General features: G+C 42.5%; 1 protein-coding gene across 1 annotated transcript; it reads left to right on the forward strand.

Annotated features, from left to right (window-relative positions):
- Window positions 1–15,899: 15,899 nt before the first annotated feature.
- Window positions 15,900–22,858, forward strand: LOC142250365 (polymeric immunoglobulin receptor-like). Its single transcript, XM_075322518.1, has 3 exons — window positions 15,900–16,092; window positions 18,040–18,357; window positions 21,774–22,858. Exons 1-3 carry the CDS (start codon window positions 15,954–15,956, stop codon window positions 21,872–21,874), a joined length of 558 nt encoding a protein of 185 aa, XP_075178633.1. The 5' UTR covers window positions 15,900–15,953; the 3' UTR covers window positions 21,875–22,858.
- Window positions 22,859–26,181: the final 3,323 nt, after the last annotated feature.

Below are 26,181 nucleotides of genomic sequence, written 5' to 3' on the forward strand. Positions count from 1 at the left end.
TTCAATGATATTCAGGTCTGGGGACTGGGATGGCCATTCCAGAACATTGTAATTGTTCCTCTGCATGAATGCCTGAGTAGATTTGGAGCGCTGTTTTGGATCATTGTCTTGCTGAAATATCCATCCCCTGCGTAACTTCAACGTCGTCACTGATTCTTGCACATTATTGTCAAGAATCTGCTGATACTGAGTTGAATCCATGCGACCTTCAACTTTAACAAGATTCCCGGTGTCAGCATTGGCCACACAGCCCCAAAGCATGATGGAACCTCCACCAAATTTTACTGTGGGTAGCAAGTGCTTTTCTTGGAATGCTGTGTTTTTTTGCCTCCATGCATAACGCCTTTTTGTATGACCAAACAACTCAATCTTTGTTTCATCAGTCCATAGAACCTTCTTCCAAAATGTAACTGGCTTGTCCAAATGTGCTTTTGCATACCTTAGGCGACTCTGTTTGTGGCGTGCTTGCAGAAACGGCTTCTTTCGCATCACTCTCCCATACAGCTTCTCCTTGTGCAAAGTGCGCTGTATTGTTGACCGATGCACATTGACACCATCTGCAGCAAGATGATGCTGCAGGTCTTTGGAGGTGGTCACCATTCTTCTTCTCTGCCTTTCTGATATTTTTCTTGGCCTGCCACTTTTGGGCTTAACAAGAACTGTACCTGTGTTCATCCATTTCCTTACTATGTTCCTCACAGTGGAAACTGACAGTTTAAATCTTTGAGACAACTTTTTGTATCCTTCCCCTGAACAACTATGTTGAATAATCTTTGTTTTCAGATCATTTGAGAGTTGTTTTGAGGAGCCCATGATGCCACTCTTCATAGGAGATTCAAATAGGAGAACAACTTGCAAGTGGCCACCTTAAATACCTTTTCTCATGATTGGATACACCTGCCTATGAAGTTCAAAGCTCAATGAGGTTACAAAACCAATTTAGTGCTTTAGTAAGTCAGTAAAAAGTAGTTAGGAGTGTTCAAATCAAGAAATTGATAAGGGTGCCCATACTTTTGCACCGGTCAAATTTTGTTTAATATGACTGTAAGAGCCCACTTGTGGTGGCCTCAGCTTATAGGCCAAAAAAACGGTGACAGGTTCCCTTTAATACTGATTTCTAGCAATCCCAAAGTTTAGAAAAAAATAGCACCATATTTGTAAAGTTAGCATTTCAATCTAATAGTGCCACATAGTCTAATTAAGTAAACTCTCCAAAAAGGTATGCAGTAAGGGCTGAGAAGTTCCACACAGAGGTGTAACTGTCTCTGTATTACTCCTCTGCCTCATTCCTGCTTCCTAAATCACACAAATGTACAGTGGCAGCTGTGATTTTGGGCATGCCTACTGGTCTTCTGCCTAAGTAACACTGCCCTGGCATCACATGGTGCGTGCCAAAAGTCTGACTGACATAGCGCGTTCCTTACACATAGTATCCATGTGATCGCAACCTATGTGGCTAACAGGATGTGTTTGCATTACAGATCTTAAAATGGGTTCAATACAGTCATAGGAAACCTTAATGAGCAATCGGTATCGCACACACACACACCACATCCAGCGATACCGATTGCTTCTGGCCAGCAGACAATCCTGGGATGCAGTACCGTGGAGCGCCAGGACTTGCGGTGGAATGCATGCAGGACCAGGCGGTGGAACGCATGGAGGACTCGGCAGTGGAACGCATTGATGCGTTTCACTGCAGGTCCTGTATGTGTTCCACCACACTGCTTCCGAGGAGTCTGCTGGCCAGAAGCAATTGGTCTTGCTGGATGTGGTGTGTGTGTGATCTGATGTGTGTGAGTGTGTGTGCGTGATCTGATGTATGTGAGTGTTGGCCAGAAGTAGGGGAGGACCATGTGGGGCACACTTGCTGTGAGCGCCCACCGAAGATCACATGAGGACCTGGGAGTGACGCAGATGTCCAGGATCTGGTAACTACAATTCTCCTTGTAAGGGAAGGGTCTGCATTTTTTGGGGAGTAAACTTCTCCCAACTGTGTTTCCCCGAGAATAACCCCTATCCCGAAAATACGCCCTAGTGCATTATTTGTTGCAAAAATAACTACAAGATAGTGTCTTATTTTTGGAGAAAAATTGTATAATTTCTACAGGAATGTAGTTTACAAGACACTCATTTTTCTCTGGTGCATGATGGCAGATATCTGTATTTCAGAGCACTCAGACACCCTCCACAAATGTAGATGAAAACAGGCCCAATTCTCTTATAAACCTGGTTCCTCCCTATACAGCGCTGTTCTTACAATTCTGCTATTGTCTATGAAACATCCTGTTTTAAATCGTAATCATTTTTTGATGGTTATTTTTTTAACATTTCACTATTTTTAGTCTTAAGTGTGCTGCTTAATGTCCACCACTAACCACTAACCACCAAATAATTTCCATTGTCACTCTGTATATTTGAGCATGCTAAATAAGTCTGACTGCAAAGTGACCATATCTATCTAAAAACGTGAATTATCCGATGACAATTTGGTCTTCAACTGATGAATTGTGACACTTGCAAAGGACACCAACCACTGGGGCAGTGAAATTTTACATTGAAGTCAAGGAGCTTGCAAGACTTCAAAGAGAAGAGGAAGGAGAGAAGAGGATACTCCTCTGATTACCTGCATAATGGCTGAATTGTTTTCCTGTCTATAGTATGCCCACAGATAAAGGAGCAATAATTCAACAGAACACACCACAAAAAAAGAAAAAACTCAAACCAGCTCACTGTTTGGAAGAATTCCTAGGAAGTGGACAGCAGTTGCTTAAGGTGGTGCTCAGAAGGGCTGTATATCTAATTCCCATAGAGCAGCCTTGGTGCATGAAAATCATGTTTAAATTGTTAACATTAATGTACTGGATGAAGTCTGGTATGGACACATCATTGCCCTGGCTTACAATTAGGACATCGTCTATGAAGCGTCCATACCAGAATAGATCCATAACAAATGCACATAACCTCAGATCCTCACAAGATCTCCTTCTCTACTCCCCTTACATCTCTTTTTCCCACCATCGCATCCATGATATCTCGCGTGCCTCCCCTATACGCTGGAATGCTCTACCACAACATATCAGACTCTCGCCCGCGCTGACAAGCTTCAAAAGGAACCTGAAGATCCACCTCTTCTGACAAGCCTACAGCCTGCCGTAACCCTCAGTCCACTACGACACCGCACGACCATCTCTACCCTCACCTACTGTATCCTCATCCAACCCTAGTAGATTGTCAGCCCTCGTGGGGAGAGTCCTCTTTTTTCCTGTACCAGTCTGTGACTTGTTTTGATTATGATAATTGTACTTGACTATACTATGCATATCCCATTTCACATGTAAAGTGCCATGGAATAAATGGCGCTATAAAAATAAATAATAATAATAATAATAATAACAATAATAATAATAATGGATTGCATTTATTATAAAAATACTTCTCTTCACACCAGTTCCTAAAAACACCAGCTAAAAAAAGGGAAAATCTAGCTCCATGGAGCAGCTTTGGCATTGCAAAATAAATTGCCCAAAAAATAAAAACAATTATTTTTTTTAGCAAAAGATGAGTAACACAATGTAATTCATTAGAGTTGCTGGTGTATTTCTCAAGTTGATATGTCAAAGCAACAATAGCCAAATTGGGCAGTATTGAAAAATAAAGAGCATTAATGTTGAACGTAATCCAAGTGTGTTCCTTACACCAAACTATGTGGTCCATGATGTTTAATATATGTTTACTGTCTTTACCAAATCTAGGGGATCAATGTACCATGGGTTGTAGCCTGTCATCCAACCATTTGCCCACATTTTCTATTAGGCAATTAATCTATGAAATTATGAGCTTAAAAGGTGGAGGAAACACCTCTTTATGAATTTTAGGTAGTGTGTGAAACAGGACAAAGGACAAAGATGGTCGAAAGAGGGCGTGTTGACCAAGAGAACGGAGATGACTACCCGACCAGTCTGCTCCACACTGACCGTTAGGTGAGTATTATAAACATGCGGTGACAGGTTCCCTTTAATCTTTGATTCTAATGGAATCCTATTTGAACACAACACACTGTATACGAAATTGTATAACACTATGCATCTAGTTACCTAGACACTATGTAACAATCTTGACACCATTTCAGGGCACTGTTATGGAGGAAACATTGGCTTCCCCTCACCGCTCCCTACTCCACGGTCATGGCTATTGGTTGCATTGGCTTTTAACCAACCGGATGCTCCTGTCTCACCCCCAAGCTGTCTCTTCCACATCCAGCTGTAGCTCTTCTAAGAGGGGAGTTATCTTGACCATTGACCTCTCTTGCTCTCATACCGGTGGCCTATCTGATGATTCTTCTTGAAGCTGAACTCTGATGGCTGATTAAGGTGGTTCCTTATTGGCTCTATTCTTCTCTGTGATTGATTTGCCAATTGTGATCTTGTCTCATTCTCTTGCCCTATGAATACTATGCCTGGTACTTGTAATGCTACTTCTGGTCCTGACTTCTGGCTATTCCTGATTTTGCTCCTGCTCTACCACTGTAATGATAATGAAGTCAATAAGCAATGATATTTTATTGTTATTGGTCTCTGAGCCCTTTCAAGTTCTACTATGTCTTCTCAACACGACAATGACAAATTTGCAGATCGTATTCTATAAATGGTTCATGGAGTGACATATGTAGAATTAATACTATATTTACATCATGTGTATCTACATATATAATGGAATAAAATTGACATATCTTGGAGTAAAGAAGATAAAGGTGGGGTGGAGAGGAGCGGCTGCAGTAGCCTTATCTTAAAATAGCTCTAGTCACTTAACTTTTTATCAGAAAATAATATGTATAACTTCCTTTACCACAAAACCATAGGCCGTCTAGAAAGTCACATTATCTGCTCTTTACGTACAGGAAGAAAGCCTTGTGCTCACCGTCCAGCATAACACCTAATTTCACTCATAATTTCTCTCTTTCTACTTAAGTAGGTTGGCCATAACTTTAACATTGATGGCCTATCCAATGTCTGATTGACCGGAATCTCACACCCGGCACCACCACCTATCAGCTGTTTTCGCTGCTGGCGGCGGCAGCAGGTGGCTGAAAATGCTCAATTTTGGTGCTGCCCTGTCTTCTAATAGCGCCCACGACCGGGTACTGTGCATTCCCCTCCCATTGAAATCAATAGGAGGCAGATGTGCAGTACCTGGCCGCAGCCGCTATCAGTTGACAGGGCATCTTTAGAACTGAGCTTTTCTGGCCACCTTCTGACGCCGTCCTCCCTGACAGCAGCGATCAGCGGGAGTGCATAGTGTCGGGAATAATTCTACGGTTTGGATTTTTTTTCTTCTTTGCATTTAAAGTATGGGTTATATAATTTAATATTGAAATGGATTAAACTTTTATGGATGTGACAATACTGAATGTTTTGCACGTTTTTAATTTTTAAATTCACTATTTTTGTAATGCGAAAAAGGGAGTGATTGAAACTTCAAGTTGCGTCACTGGTTGTGCCGTGAAATATGGGGCATAATTGGGCACAATAATAACACAGGTACTGAACAGCAATACCAAACAAACTTCTGTTTTCGAAAGAACACAACTTTTCTCATAATGGACATTCCCTCAAATTTTTACATGTAGTAAAACATTTTTCAAAATCATATCGTAGTCGTCAGAGATGAAACGACTATCTTGTTAAAAAACAGTAAAACATACACACATATATATATATATATATATATATATATATATATAGTGGGTGAAATACAGTGTAATACAAAAGTAAATACATCCCTCTTATTTTTGTAAATATTTTATCATATATTTTCATGGGGCAACACTGAAAATCAAATCTGACCCTGTGATACAATGTAAAGTAGTAACTCAACACCCATTAATGTCTAAACTGCTGGCAACTAAAATGAGTACACTCCTAAGTGAAAATGGCCAAATTGTGCCCAATTAATCATTTTCCCTCCCCAATGTCATGTGACTCATTAGTGTTACAAGGTCACGGGTGTGAATGGGGGGCAGGTGTGTTACATTTAGTGTTATCTCTCACACACTCTCTCATACTGGTCACTGGAAGTTCAACATGGCTCCTCAAGGCAAAGAATTCTCTGAGGATCTGAAAAAAGAATTGTTCATCTGCATAAAGATGGACAAGGTTAAAGGAAGATTGCTAATACCCTGAACCTGAGCTGCAGCACGGTGGCCAAGACCATACAGAGGTTAAACAAGACAGGATCCACTCAGAACAGACCTCACCATGGTCGACCAAAGAAGTTGTCAGCGTCATATCCAGAGGACGTCTTTTCAAAATAGACACATGAGTGCTGCCAGCTTTGCTGCAGAGATTATAGGGGCGGAGGGTCCACCTATCACTGCTCAGACCATACGCTGCACATTACATCAATCTGGTCTGCATGGCTGTCCTCCCAGAAGGAAGCCTCTTCTAAAGATGATACAAAAAAAAGCCCGCAAACATTTTGCTTAAGGCAAGCAGACTAAGAACATGGATTACTGGAACTATGTCCTTTGGTCTGATGAGATTGAGATAAACTTATTTGGCTCAGATGGTGGCAGCGTGTGTGGCAGCAACCAGATGAGGAATACAAAGAAAAGTGTGTCTTGCTTAAAGTCATATATGATGGTGGGACTGTCATGGTTTGGGACTGCATGAGAGCTGCCGGCAGTGGGTGGCTACAGTTCACTGAGGGAACCATGAATGCCAACATGTCCTGTGACATACTGAAGCAGAGCACGATCCCCTCCCTTTATATTCCAACATGGTTACGACCTCAAACACCTCCAAGATGACCACTGCCTTGTTAAAGAAACTGAGGGTAAAGATGCTGGACTGGCCAAGCAAATTATTGAGATTTTGGGTTCAATTTGGCCATTTTCACTTAGCAGTGTACTCACTTTGTTGTCAGCGGTTTTGACATTAATGGCTGTGTGTTCAGTTATTTAGAGAGCACACCAAATTTTCACTGTTATACAAGCTGCACACTGTCACTGTACGTTGTATCAAAGTGTCATATCTATATATATAATTGCCTTATTCTGTCTGTCTGTCTGTCTTGCTCCAAAATTCTGTCATTACCGCGACAAGCTTCTCATTGGCCGCTCGCCTCGCCTCCGCCCCCCCCGCACGGATTGGCCGCTCGCCCAGGCCCCCTGCACGCATTGGCAACTCGGCCACACCCCGCCCCCCTCACGCATTGCACGCCCACCCTGGCCCCGCCCCCCGCACGCATTCCCCGAACCGACACGGAGCCTCGACTCCCAGGTGAGTGCTGTACCCCCAGGAGCCCACACCAGCGTACGCCGCCAACCCAGCCGACACATACCCTCGCACTGCTGGGGTTGCTGGCGTACGCTGGTGTGGGCTCCCGTGCGTGCGGGGGGCGGGGTACGCTGGTAACCATGGTACACATCGGGTAATATTGTGTAGCATGGTTACCAGCGTACACCGGCTCCCGGGAAACATGTGCAGAAGAGAGAAGACAGAAGAAAGAAGACCCCCGATCATTCTCACCAGAAGCCGACCGGGAGCAGGTGAGCGCATCAAGGTCCTGCAGCGGCGGAACACACACACACACACACACACACATAAGAACAGACACACACACACACATCAGATCACACTCACTCTCACACACACCTCCCACACACATCAGATCGCATCCACACACTCACAACATAAAGTGATATCGCTTGCCTCTCGGCGGCGATACTGTGCGTGCAGTGACCTTCCAGGACCTGCCGGAGGATCACATGGCCGGAAGCATGTGGTATCTCTAGATGTTGTGAGTGTGTGAGCGCGTATGTGCGATATCGTCAATGTGTGTGTGCGTGTATGCGATCGTGTGTGTGCGTGTATGCAATCGGGTGTGTGCGTGTATGCGATCGGATGTGTGCGTGTATGCAATCGGATGTGTGCGTGTATGCGATCGGATGTGTGCGTGTCGGCAGAAGGCAGAGGAGCACGGCGTGCAGCACAGCTACTGGGACCGCCCACCGGAGGGCACAGGCAGAAGTGGGGTGTGAGTGTATGCGATCAGATGTGTGCGTGTATACTGTCTGATGTGTGACTGTGGAGCACGATGGGGGGTGCGCAGCATGGGGGATGGAGCACGATGGGGAGTGCGCAGCATGGGGGATGGAGCACGATGGGAAGTGCGCAGCATGGGGGATGGAGCACGATGGGGAGTGCGCAGCATGGGGGATGGAGCACGATGGGGGTGCGCAGAATGGGGGATGGAGCACCATGGGGAGTGCGCAGCATAGGGGATGAAGCACGATGGGGGGTGCTCAGCATGGGGGATGGAGCACGATGGGGAGTGCGCAGCATGGGGGATGGAGCACGATGGGGAGTGCGCAGCATGGGGGATGCAGCACGATGGGGAGTGCGCAGCATGGGGGATGGAGCACGATGGGGGATGGAGCACGATGGGGGGTGCGCAGCATGGGGGATGGAGCACGATGGGGGGTGCGCAGCATGGGGGATGGAGCACGATGGGGAGTGCGCAGCATGGGGGATGGATCACGATGGGGAGTGCGCAGCATGGGGGATGGAGCACGATGGGGGGTGCGCAGCATGGGGGATGGAGCACGATGGGGGGTGCGCAGCATGGGGGATGGAGCACGATGGGGGTGCACACCTCCCCCCAAAACACACACACACACACCGCCACACGCGCACCGCACAACACACCACACACACACTGGGAACCACAAACACCGCCCTAGACAGACACCCACACACACAGACAACGCCGCACACACACAACACCCAACACACAAACACCATAGCATACACAACTATACGCACATACCGCGCAACACACACACATTGCACAAAACATACCTCCCCCAAAACACACACACGCACTCCACACCCACACCCACACAAACCGCGCAATACACACAGTACCACACACACAGAACGCTGCAGACACACAGCGCTCCACAAACAACACAACACACACACATCGCTCCACACAAACAACACCGCTCTCACACACCCCCACACCCAGACAACACCCAGAACATTTACAGTGCCCTACACAAACACTGGCAACTACACACAACAACATCGATATATATAACAAAACACATACATTAACTACACAATAAATTCTAGAATCACCGATGCGTTAGAATCGGGCCACCTTCTAGTCTTCAATATTGTCCCATGTATAGATAATGATATAGTAAAAAAAAATGTGCAAAAATGTGACGGGTGTACTCATTTTTGTGATATACTGTAAATATTGAATACTTTACCAAAGTTCTAAGTAAATATACTTCTATAGGTGCTATTGATATGAATTTCTCACCAGATTTGGTAACAACCCATCCAATCCGCACAGACAAAGAAATCACATCATAGATGTGCATAAAATAAGTTATGTGTAATAATGAAAAATGACACAGGAAAAAAGTATTAAACACATAAAGAAAAGGAGATGCAAAAAACCATGGAAAATCATGACACCAGCTGAATTCTATCAGTAGTTAGAAAGCAATCCTGCCAGTTAGTGAAAAATAATAGCAACTGGTTCAACTGATGGCTATAAAAAGATGTCTCATTACCAAGGTTACACACAAGAAACATCTCATGATGGGTAAAACCAGTGAGCTGTCTCAAGACCTTAGCAGCTTTATTGTTGCAAGACATACTGACGGCATTGCTTACAGAAGAATTTCTACACTACTCAATGATTCAGTGAGAACAGTTGGGGCCATCATCTGGAAGTAGAAAGAACATTATTTCACCATAAACCAGCCATAGCAAGCAATATTTCAGGCACAAGAGTGAAAAGAATTATTAGAATAGTTGTCCAAGAGCAAAGAACCACATGTGGAGAGCTACAAAAGATTTGGAATCAGAAGGTACAATTATTTCAAAGAAAAGAATTAGTAATTGCCCTCCCCTCCATGGCCTGTATGCACGCTCACAACACAACACTCCATTGCAGAAAAAGCAGGTTCAAGAGCGTTTAAAGTTATTTCAACAACATTTAGTGAAGCCTGTGAAATACTGTGAGAATATGGTTTGGTCAGAGGAGAGCAAAATTGAATTTTTTGGGTGCCATAAAACACCATGTTTGCAGGCCTTTAACACCATAACCACAGTGAGGTTTGGAGGTGGGAACATCATGACGTGGGGCTTTTTTTTCCGGCACACTGCACTGGCAGACTTTATATAATTAAAGGAAGGATGAATGGACAAATGTACATAGAGATTCTTGATAAAAATCTGCTGATATCTACCAGGATGGTGAAGATGAAATGAGGTAGGACATTTCAGCAACACAATAATCCCAAACACTCAGCCAAGGAAATTGTCAATACCTTATTCCAATAGAAAGTTTATGGAAGAAACTAAAACTCAGAGTTCACAGAAGGAGCTCAAGGGACCTTCAGGATGTAAAGAGTGTTTGTAAGAATGGCCCAAAATCACACCTGAGCAATGCAGGCGACTAGTTTCTCCTTAATTTGTTCATTTTTCCCCCCAGTTTCACTTCACTAAATGTATGTACATTTATTGTTTTATTTCTTTGCCTGTGTGGAGTGGATGGGTTGTTACCAATATTTGGTGAGAAATTCCTGTCAATAACACCTTTATATATACATAACAGTTCAAATGTTTAGGGTCACTTAAATGTGGTAAATGACTATTCTATCTGCAAATGTCTGGTTTTAATGCAATATCTACATAGGTGTATAAAGGCCCGTTTCCAACAACCACCACTCCAGTGTTATAATGGTACATTGTGTTTGCTAACTGTGTTAGAAGGCTAACGGATGTCTAGAAATCCCTTGAAAACCCTTGTGCAAGTATGTTAGCACAGCTGAAATAGTTTTGCTGATTAGAGAAGCTATAAAACTGACCTTCCTTTGAGCTAGTTGAGAATCTGGAGCATTACATTTGTTGGTTCCATTAAACTTTCAAAATGGCCAGAAAAAGAGAACTTTCATGTGAAACTCAACAGTCTATTCTTGTTCTTAGAAATGAAGGATACTCCATGTGAGAAATTGCCAAGAAACTGAAGATTTCCTACAACGGTGTGTACTACTCCCTTCAGAGGAGAGCAGAAACAGGCTCTAACCAGAGTAGAAAGAGCAATGGGAGTCCGCGCTGCAGAACTGAGCAACAAGACAAGTACATTAGAGGATCTAGTTTGAGAAATCGACGCCTCACAGGTCCTCAACTGGCAGCTTCATTAAACAGTATCCGCAAAACACCAGTGTCAAAGTCTACAGTGAGGAGGAGACTCCGGGATGCTGGCCTTCAGGACAGAGTGGCAAAGAAAAAGCCATATCGGAGACTGGCTAATAAAAGGAAAAGATTAATATGGGCAAAAGACATGGACATTGGAAGATTGAAAAAAAGTGTTATGGACAGACGAATCGAAGTTTGAGGTGTTTGGATCACACAGAAGAACATTTCTGAGGCACAGAGCTACTGATAAGATGCTGGAAGAGTGCCTGACGCCATCTGTCAAGCATGGGGGAGGTAATGGGATGGTCTGGGGTTGCTTTGGTGCTGGTAACGTGGGAGATTTGTACAAGGTAAAAAGGATTTTGAATAAGGAAAGCTATCACTTCATTTTGCAACGCCATGTCATACCCTGTGGACAGCACACCTCCAAATTATGCATGAACTATTTAGGGAAGAAGCAGGCAGCTGGTATTCTATCTGTAATGGAGTGGCCAGCACAGTCACCAGATCTCAACCCTATTGAGCTGTTGTGGGGGCAGCTTGACCGTATGGTGCAAAAAGTGCCCATCAAGCCAATCCAACTTGTGGGGGCCTTCTGGAAGCATGGGGTGAAATATCTCCAGATTACCTCCGCAAATTAACATCTAGAATGCCAAAGGTCCGAAAAGCTGGAATTGCTGCAAAGGAGCATTCTGTGACGAAAGCAAAGTTTGAAGGAGAAAATTATTATTTCAAGTAAAAATCATTATTTCTAACCTCGTCAATGTCTGGACAATATTCTCTATTCATTATACAATTCATCTGATAAATAAAAGTACGATTTTTCATGGAAAAGTCAAAATTATCTAAGTGACTCCACAATTTTGAACTGTAGTGTATATGTTTATATTTACTTATAAAATTGTTGATGTGTTAAATACCATACCAATAGTGAAGTTTGGAGGTGGGAACATCATGACGTGGGGCTTTTTTTTCCCTGCACATTGCACTGGCAGACTTCATATAATTGAAGGAAGGATGAATGGACAAATCTACCAAGACATTCTTGATAAAAATCTGCTGCCATCTACCAGGATGATGAAGATGAAACGAGGGAGGACATTTCAGCAAGACAATAATGCTAAACACACAGCCAAGAAAACTCTCACATGGTTTCAGAGAAAGAAAATAAAGCTGTTAGAATGGCCGAGCCGATCACCGGAGCTGAATACAATAGACAATTTGTGTAGGGAACTAAAGCTCAGCGTTCATAAGAAGGAGCAAATGGGACCTTCAGGATGTGAAGAGTGTTTGTATGTAATAATGGGTCAAAATCACACCTGTGCAATGTAGGCCACTATTTTCTCCATACAGGAAGCGTATTGATGCTTCATCACCACCCTTAAAGGCTTTTGTACAAAGTATTAAATGAAGTTCAGTTAGCGTGTTCAATAATTTTTCCCTGTGTCATTTCTCAATATTACACTTCACTAAATTTATGGACATTTATGGATTGATTTCTTGCCCTGTATGGATTGGATGGGTTGTTACCAACATCTGGTGAGAAATTCATGTCAATAGCACCTTTAGATATATATTTACTTAGAAAATTGGTGTTGCGTGCAATCCTTATTTCACCTGCTTATTATATATCTTACAAAAAGTGGTAACCTATACGCTGTTATACTGTAGCAGTAAAGGACGTTTAAACGATATACAGGATGGCCACATTAACACATTGACCACATTTTCCATTTAGGGGTGTGAGATGTGTAATATAAAGCAGAAGAGAAGAACCGCTGCATAATCTCTCATTTTTCAACGCTCTGATCGCAAAATGGAGCTTTCTGTGAAACTCTCTATATTTTCTCTTCTGGGTCTTCTTCTACAGATCGGTAAGAATATATACAGAATTTATTGATTCTTATTAATAAAATACTGAAGGATGATATATTTAGAAAAGAAAAATAAGGACTGATAAGTTATTTGTGAAGCAAAAAGCACCAAATATTTGTTTGGTTGTAGAAACCTATAATGCTCATTTCGGAACAAAAATAGCAATTTTTTTTAAAAACGTTCTTTTTAATGTGTTACCATAGACATAAAAATAAATAAACTCAATGCTTAATTTCTACGTAATGTATATTTTTAGTATAAATAATATATATTTCCACATTTTAATTGATATCAGATTTTTTTGCTCTATTTATGCACTGCGGCCATTTATCTGCTATAGAAAATTTACAAAAATGACTTGAAATTACGCAGTTGTTAGAAAACGGAAAACTATATATTTTTTTCAATTTAAAGAAGAAAACCCCCCATCAATTTTATATTATAGTATACTGTATTTTTCATTATATAAAATAACAAAATTTTACATAATGAAAAGTTTGATATATTATACTCAATGTCAGGCAAGAAGATAGAAAAACATTAATGTACTGTGTTCTGAAATCCTGATAATAAAAGCGAGAACTAAATAATTAGAATCTACAATGTTTTTCAAGCATTTTTTCACGTTAAAAGAAAAATTACAAACAGAAGTTTATGATTTATACATTTAATTTGTATTAATTATTATCAAGAAGAAAACATAAAAGGTGAAATCGAATAATATTTTCATTATGTCTTGTGCTACTCATCAATCATCTTACAAAAATGTTATTCACTAAGTTCCATGATTTATGAATGTTTACACATGTGTTTTTATTTTTTTAATGTTTTAATGTTTTGTTTTATTTTTTTAATAATAACTTTTTTTATTTAATCTTGTTATTGTCAAACCTCATTAGTGTGCAAGTTGAATACCAGCAACCACCCCCTCCATGATATGGTAGGTTGAGTGGCTGTCTCATCGGTATTCTGCAACTGTGTTACCCATACCTTTATCATGGGGGGCCGGCTGCATCCTTCAAGTGCATTTGCCATTTTGACCTTAGTTGGCTGGTGGCTTTTTTTGTGGTGAATTTTTTTTATTTTTTTTCTTTGAATTTATGTCCTTTTCGGTGAATGAATGAATTGAATGTTCTCTGTTAGACTCTGGGATATATTATTATATATACCTCAGATATAATAACAAACTTTACATCCGACCCCCCACCAATATTCATTTCACCGCTCACCTGTTCTGGCACCCCACTGTCTCTGGTGCCAGATGATGGCCATCCGGTCAAAGGGCCACTGCTTTTTACAATCGCATACCAATGTTTTCACTCTGGCACAGATTTTCCGTCTGCAACCAGGTCTCAAATGTCATAGCATTTTGTAAGTTTGTGGTGCTTGCATTGACATTACAATATTGCAACATTACAACATGGTGTGACCCCCAAGGTCTAATTTTAGCTGCAGAAGTAGCAAAACCCAAGCACTCAGTAAGGCCTGCGACACACATCCATGCTGCCGGCACGTGTTTGTCATTTTTTACACGTACCGGCGGCACGGAGACACGTTAACCAATGCTACCCTATTGTAGCAGGCACACACACGTAAAACCACACGGAACGTATGTCCGTGTGCGTTTGTACGTGTGTGCGTTTTTCAAAGCGCTGACATGTCAGTGATTTCTCCCGCAGCACGGGTGTCACACGGCCCGCACCCGTACCACACGGGTGTAGTGTGGATGCGGTCCCGTGTGACACGCGCCGGAGAAAACACACATGTCAGTGAAAAAAAAAAAAAACATTAACTCACCTTCTCCAGCCCTCCTGTCTCTGCCGCTGCTGCCTCTTGCTGCCGACCGCCGCTCATTATTCTCATTGAATATTCACTTCACTGCCTGGCAGCAGCAGCAGCGGGGAGACGGGAGGGCTGGAGACCGAGGATCAGCACCACGGACAGCAGCGCGGACATCAGGAAGGACCAGGTGAGTATGTTAATTACCGGTTCTACGTGTGCTATCGCGGATAGCACACGTAGAACACACGTGTCACGCACGTACCAGAGACACGTACTTACCTGCACGCAACACGCAGGGAAAATACGTGTCTCTCGGCACGTGCGTGAATTTCACGTGAGTGTGGCAGAGGCCTAAGGAAAAGAGTTCTTGGGTTTTGCTACTTGTGATATATTTATTTACCCAACAGCTCTTATACCTACCGCAGTTGAAGCCAGACTTTCCCTTTATTGTAATTTTAGTTGCAGGTCCGGTTCTAGAGTGAAGACACTTGCAAATAACAATGGAAAGAAGACGCTCCAATGACCGGCTGTCAGGCCGCTGGCACCTCAGTCAGCGGGAGGACTTGGTCATGTGAGCGGTGCTGAATTCTTCCAGTGCAAATTACAAAAAAACTATATTCTTGTGAATATGAGGTTTTGTAAGAGTCAAGTAGTATTCAATTCCACTCAGATAATGTCCCCCATTTCTATTACACATTAATAGTTACTTTTGACCAACACAAACATGTATTTTGAAGTAGAAGATCACGGGCGTTTATTGCAGTTATAATTTCTTTCATCCACGATTTATGGACAAATTGAAATTAAAAATTGGAAATCTAGAAGATAAATATTTTACTTTTACCATTATCCCATGATATAGAGTTATAGAAATAATTGTTTTCAATTTTCTTTACTACAACAGCTGGCCAACAAAATCCAACAGGGAAAAGCCCGCAAATACTGAAAGCCGGACCTGGAAAATCTGTGACCATAAAATGCCCAATGGACCATGACACGAGCCAGTTCACACTACTCTGGACATTTGGCTATGAACGTGAAAACCTTGTTCAACACCAGCGTTACAAAAATAGAATGGATCTTAATCTGGACATGACTATTAGTCACCTGACAGAGGAAGACGCTGGAACCTACTTCTGCCATTTGAAAAGTGGTATAAAAGTAGTGGAAACAGGAGTTGTACTGGAAGTGACCCCAACACCAGATCCGGCAGGTATTATACAGTTAAAAGGCATGCTCAGATTAAAGCTTTACAATATGTATGAACCATAACTAGTCAGTGCGCTCTCCAGGAGCCAACGCAATATGCTTCTTCTACGCACCATATGGAACTCTAGAAGTAATGCTTCTAGGAGACGATGACACCAAAGTCTGAAATCTCATGGAAGTTGCCAATATTTAATTTGATACAGTGTGAAATTGGTGCTGCAGGTTTATAGTGGATCAATAAATGGTCACCGCCTTCCCCACAGCACTGGCAATCACAATGACACATCACATACTGTATAACAGTGCCATTTGCTGTGAGACACTAAAAAGTCAATACTGTTTATTAGTCAAATTGTATTGCCCATATCCAGCTTCATCTGTAGCCTAGTAGATAATGGAAGCTGATTTGTGAAAAGGCATTAATTATGTATTGGGTATACAGTTGATATGTCACAATGACACACGTAGTCAAAATACTGGTGTAGTGCAGATTTAAGACACTCATTGCAGTTAATCATTGCTTTACTAAATTTTGAAAAAGATGGCGGAATGTTTTAAACTGAACCATTCAACAGTCTTATTTGGCTCTACAAAGGAATAGAAAAAAAAAGTTTTTTTCTCCCCAGTTTTGCGCTTACCTTGTTGCTTCCCTTGATCCCCTTTGTTTGTAAACTCTCTGCTACCACTGGCTCCCTCCATTACTCCCTCTCCAATAATGCAGACCTGCTAGAAAAACGACCAGTGTGCAAACTCCATACCGTCAAGCATTCCACTTACTCATCTTTACCCTCTACCAGTCCTTGTTCCAAAACTGTTCCCAGAATATTTCCCTGGCTCTAAGAAAAATTAGAAATATCCAGCTCACCCGATCCCAGAGGAGGCCACGTTAACCGGATGGTGCATGGACACCTGTAGGTCAACAAAACATTTTGCAAGGAGTTTAAAAAAAGGGATATCCAGCATCCAGATCTGTAGGATTAGATAAAACATCCAATTTATTTAAATAATATTAAAAGTCCATCAGTTAATAAACAGATTCATAGTATGAAACAGAACGCGTTTCAGACGCAAGGTCCTTATTCTATGTCTATACGTTAAGCAACTTCATACCATCAAGCATTCCACTTGCTCATCTTTGCCCTCTACCAGTCCTTGTTTCAAAACTGTTCCCAGAATACTTCCCTGTGTCTAAGGTGATATATAACATATTATATATATATAACATATTCCCTTCCACCTATTCTATGTAAGAGGACATAATTGATTTTCAAAGCTCAATCTTCTACCCTAATAAACATTCTACTGCCCTCCCCTTTCATTTCTTCATAAAGTTTGGCCAAATCAAATACAAATATGTATTTTGGAGTAGCCGATCATGGACGTTCATTGGAGTTATAAATTCTTAGGCCATGTGCCCACGGGACGCTCGTACCTGCGGATATATTCGCAGGTACGGCCGCATGTTTCCCGCAGCTGCCCGTCGGAAGCCGCAGCTATTTTTAGCTGCGAGTTTCCAGCAGAATAGCTGCGGGAAACATGCGGAGATTCACGCGATTTGCCTGTGGACGTCCCGGCCTGTATCTCCATAGTGGAGGGCCGGGATCTCCGCAAGTAAATCCGCATGAATAATTGACATGCAGTTAGGTGCGGCTGAAGGATCTCCGCAGGAGATTCAGCAGCCGCACTTTCCGCAGCGTGGACACAGACACTCCCCATGTCCCATAGGGTAACATGGGGAGTGCCTGTACATGCTAGAACCTGCGGATTTATCTGGAAAATCCAGATAAATCCGCAGGTTTTCTGCGGCAAACTCCGCAGCAAAAAGCTCCCATGGGCACACAGCCTTACTTTCGAAAGTTGTAAATCTTCATAATAAAATCTTTGACTTTTTCCGTTATTACATGGTATGGAGTTATACACTTTACTGTTCCAATTTTCTTCTCCATAACAGCTGACCTATGCAATGCCACCTGCATAAGCCCGCAGATACTGAAAGCCGAAGCTGGAGAATCTGTGACCATAAAATGCCCTATTATTCCTGACACAAGCCGTTTCTCACCAGTGTGGACTTTTGGGTATGAGCGTGAAAATCTTTCTCATCATCAACGCTACAAAAACAGAACCAAACTTGGCGAATTTAATATGGAAATAACTATTAGTAACCTGACAAAGGAAGACTCGGGGATTTACTTCTGTCATTACAGAAGCATTACAAAGGCTGCAGATTCAGGAGTTGTACTGGAAGTGATCGCAACACCAGATCCTGCAGGTACTATAATGTTATAGGAAGAGTTGATATGAAATGATTTCAAGACCTGGTATATCGGCCATGACAGAAATCTGTGGTCATAAGAGAACCGCGTCTTACCTCCAAGACTCCTCGGGTCATCTTTTGATTAGCCGACTTGGCATACTGTCATATGTGCATTATGTCAGAATGATAATAAGACACCAAGATGGCTAATCAAAAGAAGAACCAAAGTTGTCGTTAGGTTACAGGCGGTTTTCATGGTTCCTATCCAGCGACCAAAGATAACTATCATGGCCGATGGACTGAGTTGTGTGAATCAATTCTTACCATCTCCAGCAGCTTTACCAGATGAGCTATTCCCCACAGCTTATTGTTCTTTATCATCAGGTAAGTCCACTCCTCAGCTTTTTATTAAAAAAAAATGGCATATGTAACCAAACTATAATATTTTCCAAAAGCAAGAGGCACCCATTACATGTGTGATCAATACAAAAAACTGGTACATGATCTATTCCTTTCACTGACCTTATAAAAGTCCAGAAGACATTAATTACTTGTGAAGAAATGTCAGTTTAAGCAGATAAATAGGAAAGGGTTCTTTGTAGTTAATGTATTTATACAAGATGTAGTAACATCAGGCACCATATCAGCATTCATAAAAGGAATGGATTATTTTCTCACAATAAAAGGTATCATTGATTATTTATAATTAGGGATGATCAAATACCACAAATATTCGCCTTCGCGAATATTCACCGAATAGCACCAACACAGAATGGTCGTGCACCACTGCGCGTCACTAGCGGTACCGCATATGCCCGGGGTATTTTACTTGCCGGTGATTCAATCCAGAGCGGGGTGCGTGTCACAAAACAAAGTCCAGAGATGATGATGAAAGAAGAGAGGGAACCGCACTCCTTCGCTGTGCTGGAAATTTTTTATTTAAACAGGTGCAAGGTAAAAAGCTGGAGGCAACCTGTATGCCAGCTCCTGTAATGGACTACGGCCGTTTCGCCTACTGATTAGGCTTCCACGGGTCCACATGTGGTAGTAGAGCACCAACCCTTTTATAGGAGTGCACACAGGTTGCTTCACAACCACGTTAAAAACAATGGGGAGTAACATAACATTAAAAACACATGAATGATCATACAAATGCAAAAAACATCATGATATTTGTATTAAAAAACCAAGACACGAGGTACAGAAAAAAAAACCAAAAAAAAAAACCTTGCACCTGTTTAAATAAAAAATTTCCAGCACAGCGAAGGAGTGCGGTTCCCTCTCTTCTTTCATCATCATATTCACCGAATAGGTCGCCGCTATTCGACTATTCGTGAATATTCAATGCGCAATGTAAGTCTATGGGAAACCCGAATAACAATTATTTGGGCTTCCCATAGACTTACAATGCGCATTGAATATTCGCATAGCGGCGACCTATTCATCGGATATTCGCGAAGGCAAATATTTGGGTATTCGAACATCCCTATTTCTAATCTAGCCATAGAGAATGTATAACTGAAGGAGAAAGATTGAACTGGATGACCCTTTGTTTTCTTCAACCAATATAACTATATAACCCACTTCTTTATTAGGTGTTGATGAAAATCATCAAACTTGGGTTATCCTCAAAATGATTGTTGGGCTGGAGACATGTATTAAAATTATTCTCTCTTTTGTGCTTATTAAATGGTTCTCAGGTACGTCTCTTTCATTCTGCGCTCCAGCATTACTAGATACTGTATATATGGCTACAGTTACTACAGATTCTCGTCTTCTGCATGCTGCTCCTCCCAAGGAAAAGATTAATTTGCGACTCTCGGAAGGGATTCTCTTTGCACAGATAGTGAGGATAAATGGGCGAACCCGCAGATGTTTGGGTTCGGCGGGTCTGGCAGTACTTAAACAAAAGACCAGTACGAGACCAGACTCGAACCCGAACCTGAGCCTATGCCCTGAACTCCATATAAGTCTATGGGGACCCGAACTTGTGTGCTATAAAATGGTGTTAGTAAGGGATAGGAGTCTGCAAAAGGAAGCAAAATGGGATTAAAGCAGTACAATTAAGCTTACTGAGTCTTCTCTTGGCTGTCACATGCTTCCGGGTTCGCTCATTAAATCTCATGAATATTCACTGCTTCCCCCACCCACCCTCTGTGACAGAATCTGTTATATGTTGCCCTCACACTAGCTGTCTGGGTCCCCAAAGTGAAGTGTAAAAATAAAAAATTGGAAAAAATAGCTGCAGCCCCCAGCTGTGTGCATTATCTTGGCTGTGTATCAACATAGGAAGACCCCATGTGGCTTTAAAAAAATAAAATAAAAATAACCAAATTATTTAAATAAATAATTATAGAAACAGCATGGAGCTCCCCCCAATTTTGATACCCAGCCAAGAAAAAGAAGACAACTGGGGGTTGGTATTGTCAGACTGGGGAGGCCTATGGTTATTTGGCCATTAACAGGGTAAAAATAGGCTGCAGCTGCCTCAGAATTGGTGTATCTATTAGATATGTCAATGCTGGCGCTTTTTCTGGCTCATCCTAATTGCCCTAGTGCAGTGAAATTAGGGTAATATAAGGGGTTAATAACAACTGTGATTTGTCAAAAACAATCACAGCTGTCATCAAGCTCGAGGTTAGTAATGGGGAGGGATCTATGAGACCCCCATTACTAATTGTATACATAAAAATAAACAAACACAAAACACTGAGGAAAATCCTTTATTTAAAAAAACAAAAACAAAAAAAAGAAAAAAACCTCTCTCTTTCTTCAATTTAATAAAACCTAAAACACCCCTACAGGTTCAGTGCAATCATACCACTACTTCCTACAATGATCCTGGCTCTGCTACATTTGAGATTGCAGTGCGCGGTCACATTAGGAAATGTGATTGAGCACTGCAGCATCAGCGACACACTGATGGAGCCAAAGCTGTGAGCTGTGACATCAGTGAGTTCACCTGAGATCACAGCTGGTGGTTCCCACGGTACCCCAGCTGTGACCTCAGGTGACTTCTATGAACTCACCAATATAAACAAATAGACACAAAAATAATAACTAAATGGACAGCATGTTACTGATCCTGGAAATCTAGACAAATCCAGAGTTCCAAATTACCTGAAGAGATACAAATTCTGTCTGCCTGCAGCCACCACTAAGGGGAGCTCTCTGCATAAAATATATACACTGAACTCAGTAATAACACAGTATGCAGTAAGCTCCTGAGCTCCCTCTAGTGGTGGCTGAAAGATTCCAAAATTCAAAACATTCTGAAGGTGATTTGGAGATCAGTATCAAAAGAAAAGAAGCTCTGGTTGAACAAACAATCACTATCTTCAGTGTTTAATTGGATTGGCTAATGAGCTTCAAAGTGACCAACACCCCACTAATACTCATTAATTTTGACTAATTCTGTCTTTATTTTACAGGGTGTAGCCGCCAAGTGTCCCCTCCAGTGGAAATCATACGCATCACCTGCCTCATCATCCTCATCCTACTCCTGAGCTTTGCCGTGAAGACGTCCTGCTAGGGTCATTCCATTTGCCATCGGTTCACTCTCCTCTTATGTTGAATTTGCATCTCTGTTTTTTTTTATACATATATATATATATATATATATACAATATATATATATATATATATATATAATATATATAATATATATATATATATATATATATATATATATATATATATTAGTATTGGTAGGAACAAGCCATGAACCTGAAGTGACTGGGGCCGGACACATCACAGATCACATAACTTCTAGGGAATTATCATTAGAGTTGAGCAACTAGCCCCTAGTCTATTGGCCATGTTGGTAGTCCTTGTCTGCCACACCAGACCCCTGAGAGGGTCCAGTCACCTTCTAGCATCTCTTCTGATTAGAATTCTTGGCATGAAGTCATCATTTCAACGTGATGCATAGATGACATTGTGAACAAATCAGAAGAGAAACTAGGGGAGGCGGCAGGTAGGAGAAGGTTTATTGTGCTTTGGGCTAGCGGCTACGGACAACTGATGGGGCCACTGGACCTGGATCATGAGAATAATTTTTGCTAAACTCTAAGTCTGACTAATCACATGTTCATGGCCAAAACTAAAGGAGCAGTTTTATCATATAAACTCCTATTGCCAATAGGGGAAATAAGCAGATTGCACTTGGCTCACAGCAATCAGAAACCCTAGAAAGTACATTTTGCAACAGGAAAGTCACAGCCAGCTATATGGCAATGTAATATCATATGGTGCCCGTTCACATGTAATACAAGGACTACTTTGGTCTTTGAGGACTGGAGAAGATCTGGTGTATAGAGAAGGCCCTCTATATAGGACATGTGGACAGAGTCTGTTCACCAGACAACCTCATTATATTTTGTCCCTAAATCCCTTCAAGGGCACACATACCAGATCCCATATGAAAGAGATGTTTCTGGAAGTTTTTTGAGGAGTGGATTACAAATGACTCAATGTGAAAAATTCAGGCTTTTATTGGATGAAAGGCTTTTCTCCTTCCCTGTGTTTGCTTCTGCTCTACATAATTTTTGGAGATAAAATAAAATATTGAAAGAGATGTTGTGTCTCTGGTTTAAAATAAAACTTACCTGAACGTGCCTCTTGTATTCATGGAGCAGAGGTTTGTGCCTCGGAGCTGCTTTTCCTTTATCAGTGAACGGGAAGGCTCTCCAAACCTTATAGCGACACATAAGACTTGATTAGGGGCATATTAAAGGGTTAGACCGGCCATGGCAGAATATTTGCCAAGCACTGAAGGTTGCCATATCCTCATTACCGTATAGTTCAAATTTGTGCAATTTGCACAATTTGGGTCATGTACTAACTAGAAGCAGATGAGAGTCTTGTGAGCATGTGATCACCACAATTGTACGTCATATGTTGGGAAAGAGGAGGCTTAGAAGCGGAGACCACTCCAGACTTGGCAAGTGCTGGCAGTGCTATACAGCTGACACCCACCTACAACTTACAAACTGTGGCATCCAGGCATTTATACAAAGGTAGGCGGCTCTGTGTCAAGGGGTAAACTACAAGAAAAAAAGGGAAAGTATATAATCATATGGTCTCACCTCGGGAGAAGAAAAAAGGAATATAGATGACCGCTGCTGAAGATCCACAGGCTCAAAGAGCTGATACATAGGAGAGAAGGACGATTAGTGTTTATTCCGTACAGCTGGTCAATAATGATGCTGTGCTTTATTCAAAAAAGGAGGTTTATTGATTCAATGCATTTCGAAGCTGCCCCGCGTCTTCATCAGGAAAAAGAAAAATCACAATACTATATAATAATAATATTCATCATTCCACATACTGTATATCCCCTTTTCATAGTTCAATGTATTGAAAAACAAAAAATAATTATACTCATATACCCCCCACTCCCCCGGTGTCCCACTCTGATGCTGTTATGCCTGTGTGACGCCCTGGGTTATAGGGTACTCGGTCCCGTGCGGTGTATAACTGTGGAATGTCACTTTGGTGGCTGTTGCCTGGTCTCGTGCTCTGGGTGCTTTTTGAAAAGGGGAATATTTACAGGGGATTAGAATAATGTTCACACGTGACACCACTTGTGGTTTTGCGGCTATGTAGATGGAGCCGCAGCTGCACAGTTCCTGAAACTGGGGCTGGTGTTAGTGGCAGCCTGGATGTTAGGCCCTCCGCAAGCAGGGCCGGGCCCCAGAGGGTAGGTGATGTGACGGGTGTCAGAAGAAGGTAGGCCACACAAGAGGGTTTCAGTGCAACTGGTTCTTTGCTCACTTTCTGGTGGTAATTAGTCACCCGAGGCCGGCTGGTTTCACCTTCAGGTCCCCTTAATCCCAGTGCCAATTTAGTAACCTGGTGGCTTCTTCCCCCGCACCTGTCTTTTTGTTGGTCAGTCCCCGTGGCGTAGAGCATCTGGAGGTCCCCTCCTGGTGGTTTTCCACTTCAGTCCGTATGATGGTAGCGTGAACCCTGTGGAGTTGGAGTCTCTGGTCCTGTTCCCGTTTCTCCCTTTGCTACTGAGTCTAGAACTTTAAGGTCAGTGAGGTCCTTGATGGTCCCCCCACTGTGCAGGTGTTATCATTCCTGCCTGGAGCTTCTGCCTGACCTAGGGTCCTGTCCCCCATTGGTGCGTAGTTCCGGGAGTACTCCACCGTACTCAACCGGCACCTAACCGCCTGGGCACTCAGGTCTCTGTTCACTCTGGTAGGTCCGTTCACGTTCACTGTCAACTATTCACTGCCTCACTGTCCACTGTCTCCACCTCTAGGCGGCCATCCATTTGTCAAACCCTAGCCTCGTACCATTCTATGGGGGGGATGTAGGGGAAGACAGGGATTTTTGGAGTGTTTGATGTTACCGGCACTGGTCTTCTGGGTCCCTAGGGGGTAGGCCCTGCATCCTGGTGAGGGATGCAGTACCTTGTAGCTCCCTGATGGCTTCAGGGGTGCTACACCTGCAACTGAGTGTAAGTGATGCAGCGCATGACGTCACTGCCATGTGCCTACTTACTCCGCCGTCAGCTGCTGGAATATTCGCTGCTTCACACGCCTGGAATTATAGGCGTGGGGAGCAGTGAATATTTTAATTTATTGGTCTCATCTCTTTTGTTGGTCAGGTGGCCACAGTCAGCTCAGGCTTCATCTGCAGCTTTGTAAAGGGCAATAATTTATCTTTGAAAAGGTGCCGTTTGGGTCATTGAAACGTTGAAGAGATGTGAAGCTTAATGGGACTAACTAAATTCTTAATTTTCATTTTTTAGTTGAATTTTCATTTTAATCTGTAGAACTACCTTTATTAATGTGTTATTTCCAAAATAACCACTTATCTAGGTGAGCAACGATTCTGGGATCAGGGATTGTGACTAACCCCAGTGTTGTTTCAGCTGGATGTGCACCCGAGGGCACATATCCAGCTGAAATGTACTGCTAAATAGAGACCTGTCAGGTCTCTGCACTGTAATATGCTAGCCGCCGATTAAGAATATGAATATTCACTGTTCCCCATGCCCATAATCCCACCCACCCCATTGCACCGAAGCTGAATCTGAGAGGTGGATGGGCCTTCCCTCCCTTCCCTCCCAGTAGCCTATCTGATCCTTCTTCCTGAAGCTGAACTCTGATGGATGATTAAGGAGCCTCCTTCCTGGCTCTGTTCTTTTCTCTTATTGATTTTGCCATTGTGATGATTTTGTCCAGATCTATTATTCTCTTGCCCTATGAATACTATGCCTGGTACTTGTAATGCTGCTTTTGGTTCTGACTCCTGGCTATTTCTGATTCTGCTCCTGCTCTTCCACTGTAATGAAGTCAATAAGCAATGATTTTTTATTGTTATTGGTCTCTGAACCATTTCAAGTTCTACTACATGAACACAACAAAGACAAATTTGTAGATATTGTTCTATAACTGGTTCAAGGAGCGACACATGTAGAATTAAAGAGAACCTGCCACCAGGTTTTTTCCTTATGACCTGCGGCCACCACCAGTGAACCAGTAAATACTGCATTACAGAAAACTTTATACAAGTGCCCAGGCCGCTATGTATAACGTAAAAAAGACTTTATAATACTCACCTAGGGGGCAGTCTGGTGTCGCTGCTCTCAGTGTGGTATCTCCTCCTTTTTGTGCGATTGCTTTCCTCCTGCCAAGTCCCATGTGCATGACGTGTCCTGTGTCATTGTAGCACCCCAGGGTTACCACAGTAACAACACAAAGGGTTAACTCCCCACACAACACTAGCACCTCCTGGCCAGAAGTGGGAGACCAAGCTGCTTCCCTGTATATTCTGGTGTGGAGAGGAAGTAATCAGTTCAGTTTGTTTGTTCAGTCAGTGCAGTTC

This window comes from Anomaloglossus baeobatrachus, chromosome 9, assembly GCF_048569485.1.
Source record: "Anomaloglossus baeobatrachus isolate aAnoBae1 chromosome 9, aAnoBae1.hap1, whole genome shotgun sequence".
NCBI classification, from domain to species: domain Eukaryota; kingdom Metazoa; phylum Chordata; class Amphibia; order Anura; family Aromobatidae; genus Anomaloglossus; species Anomaloglossus baeobatrachus.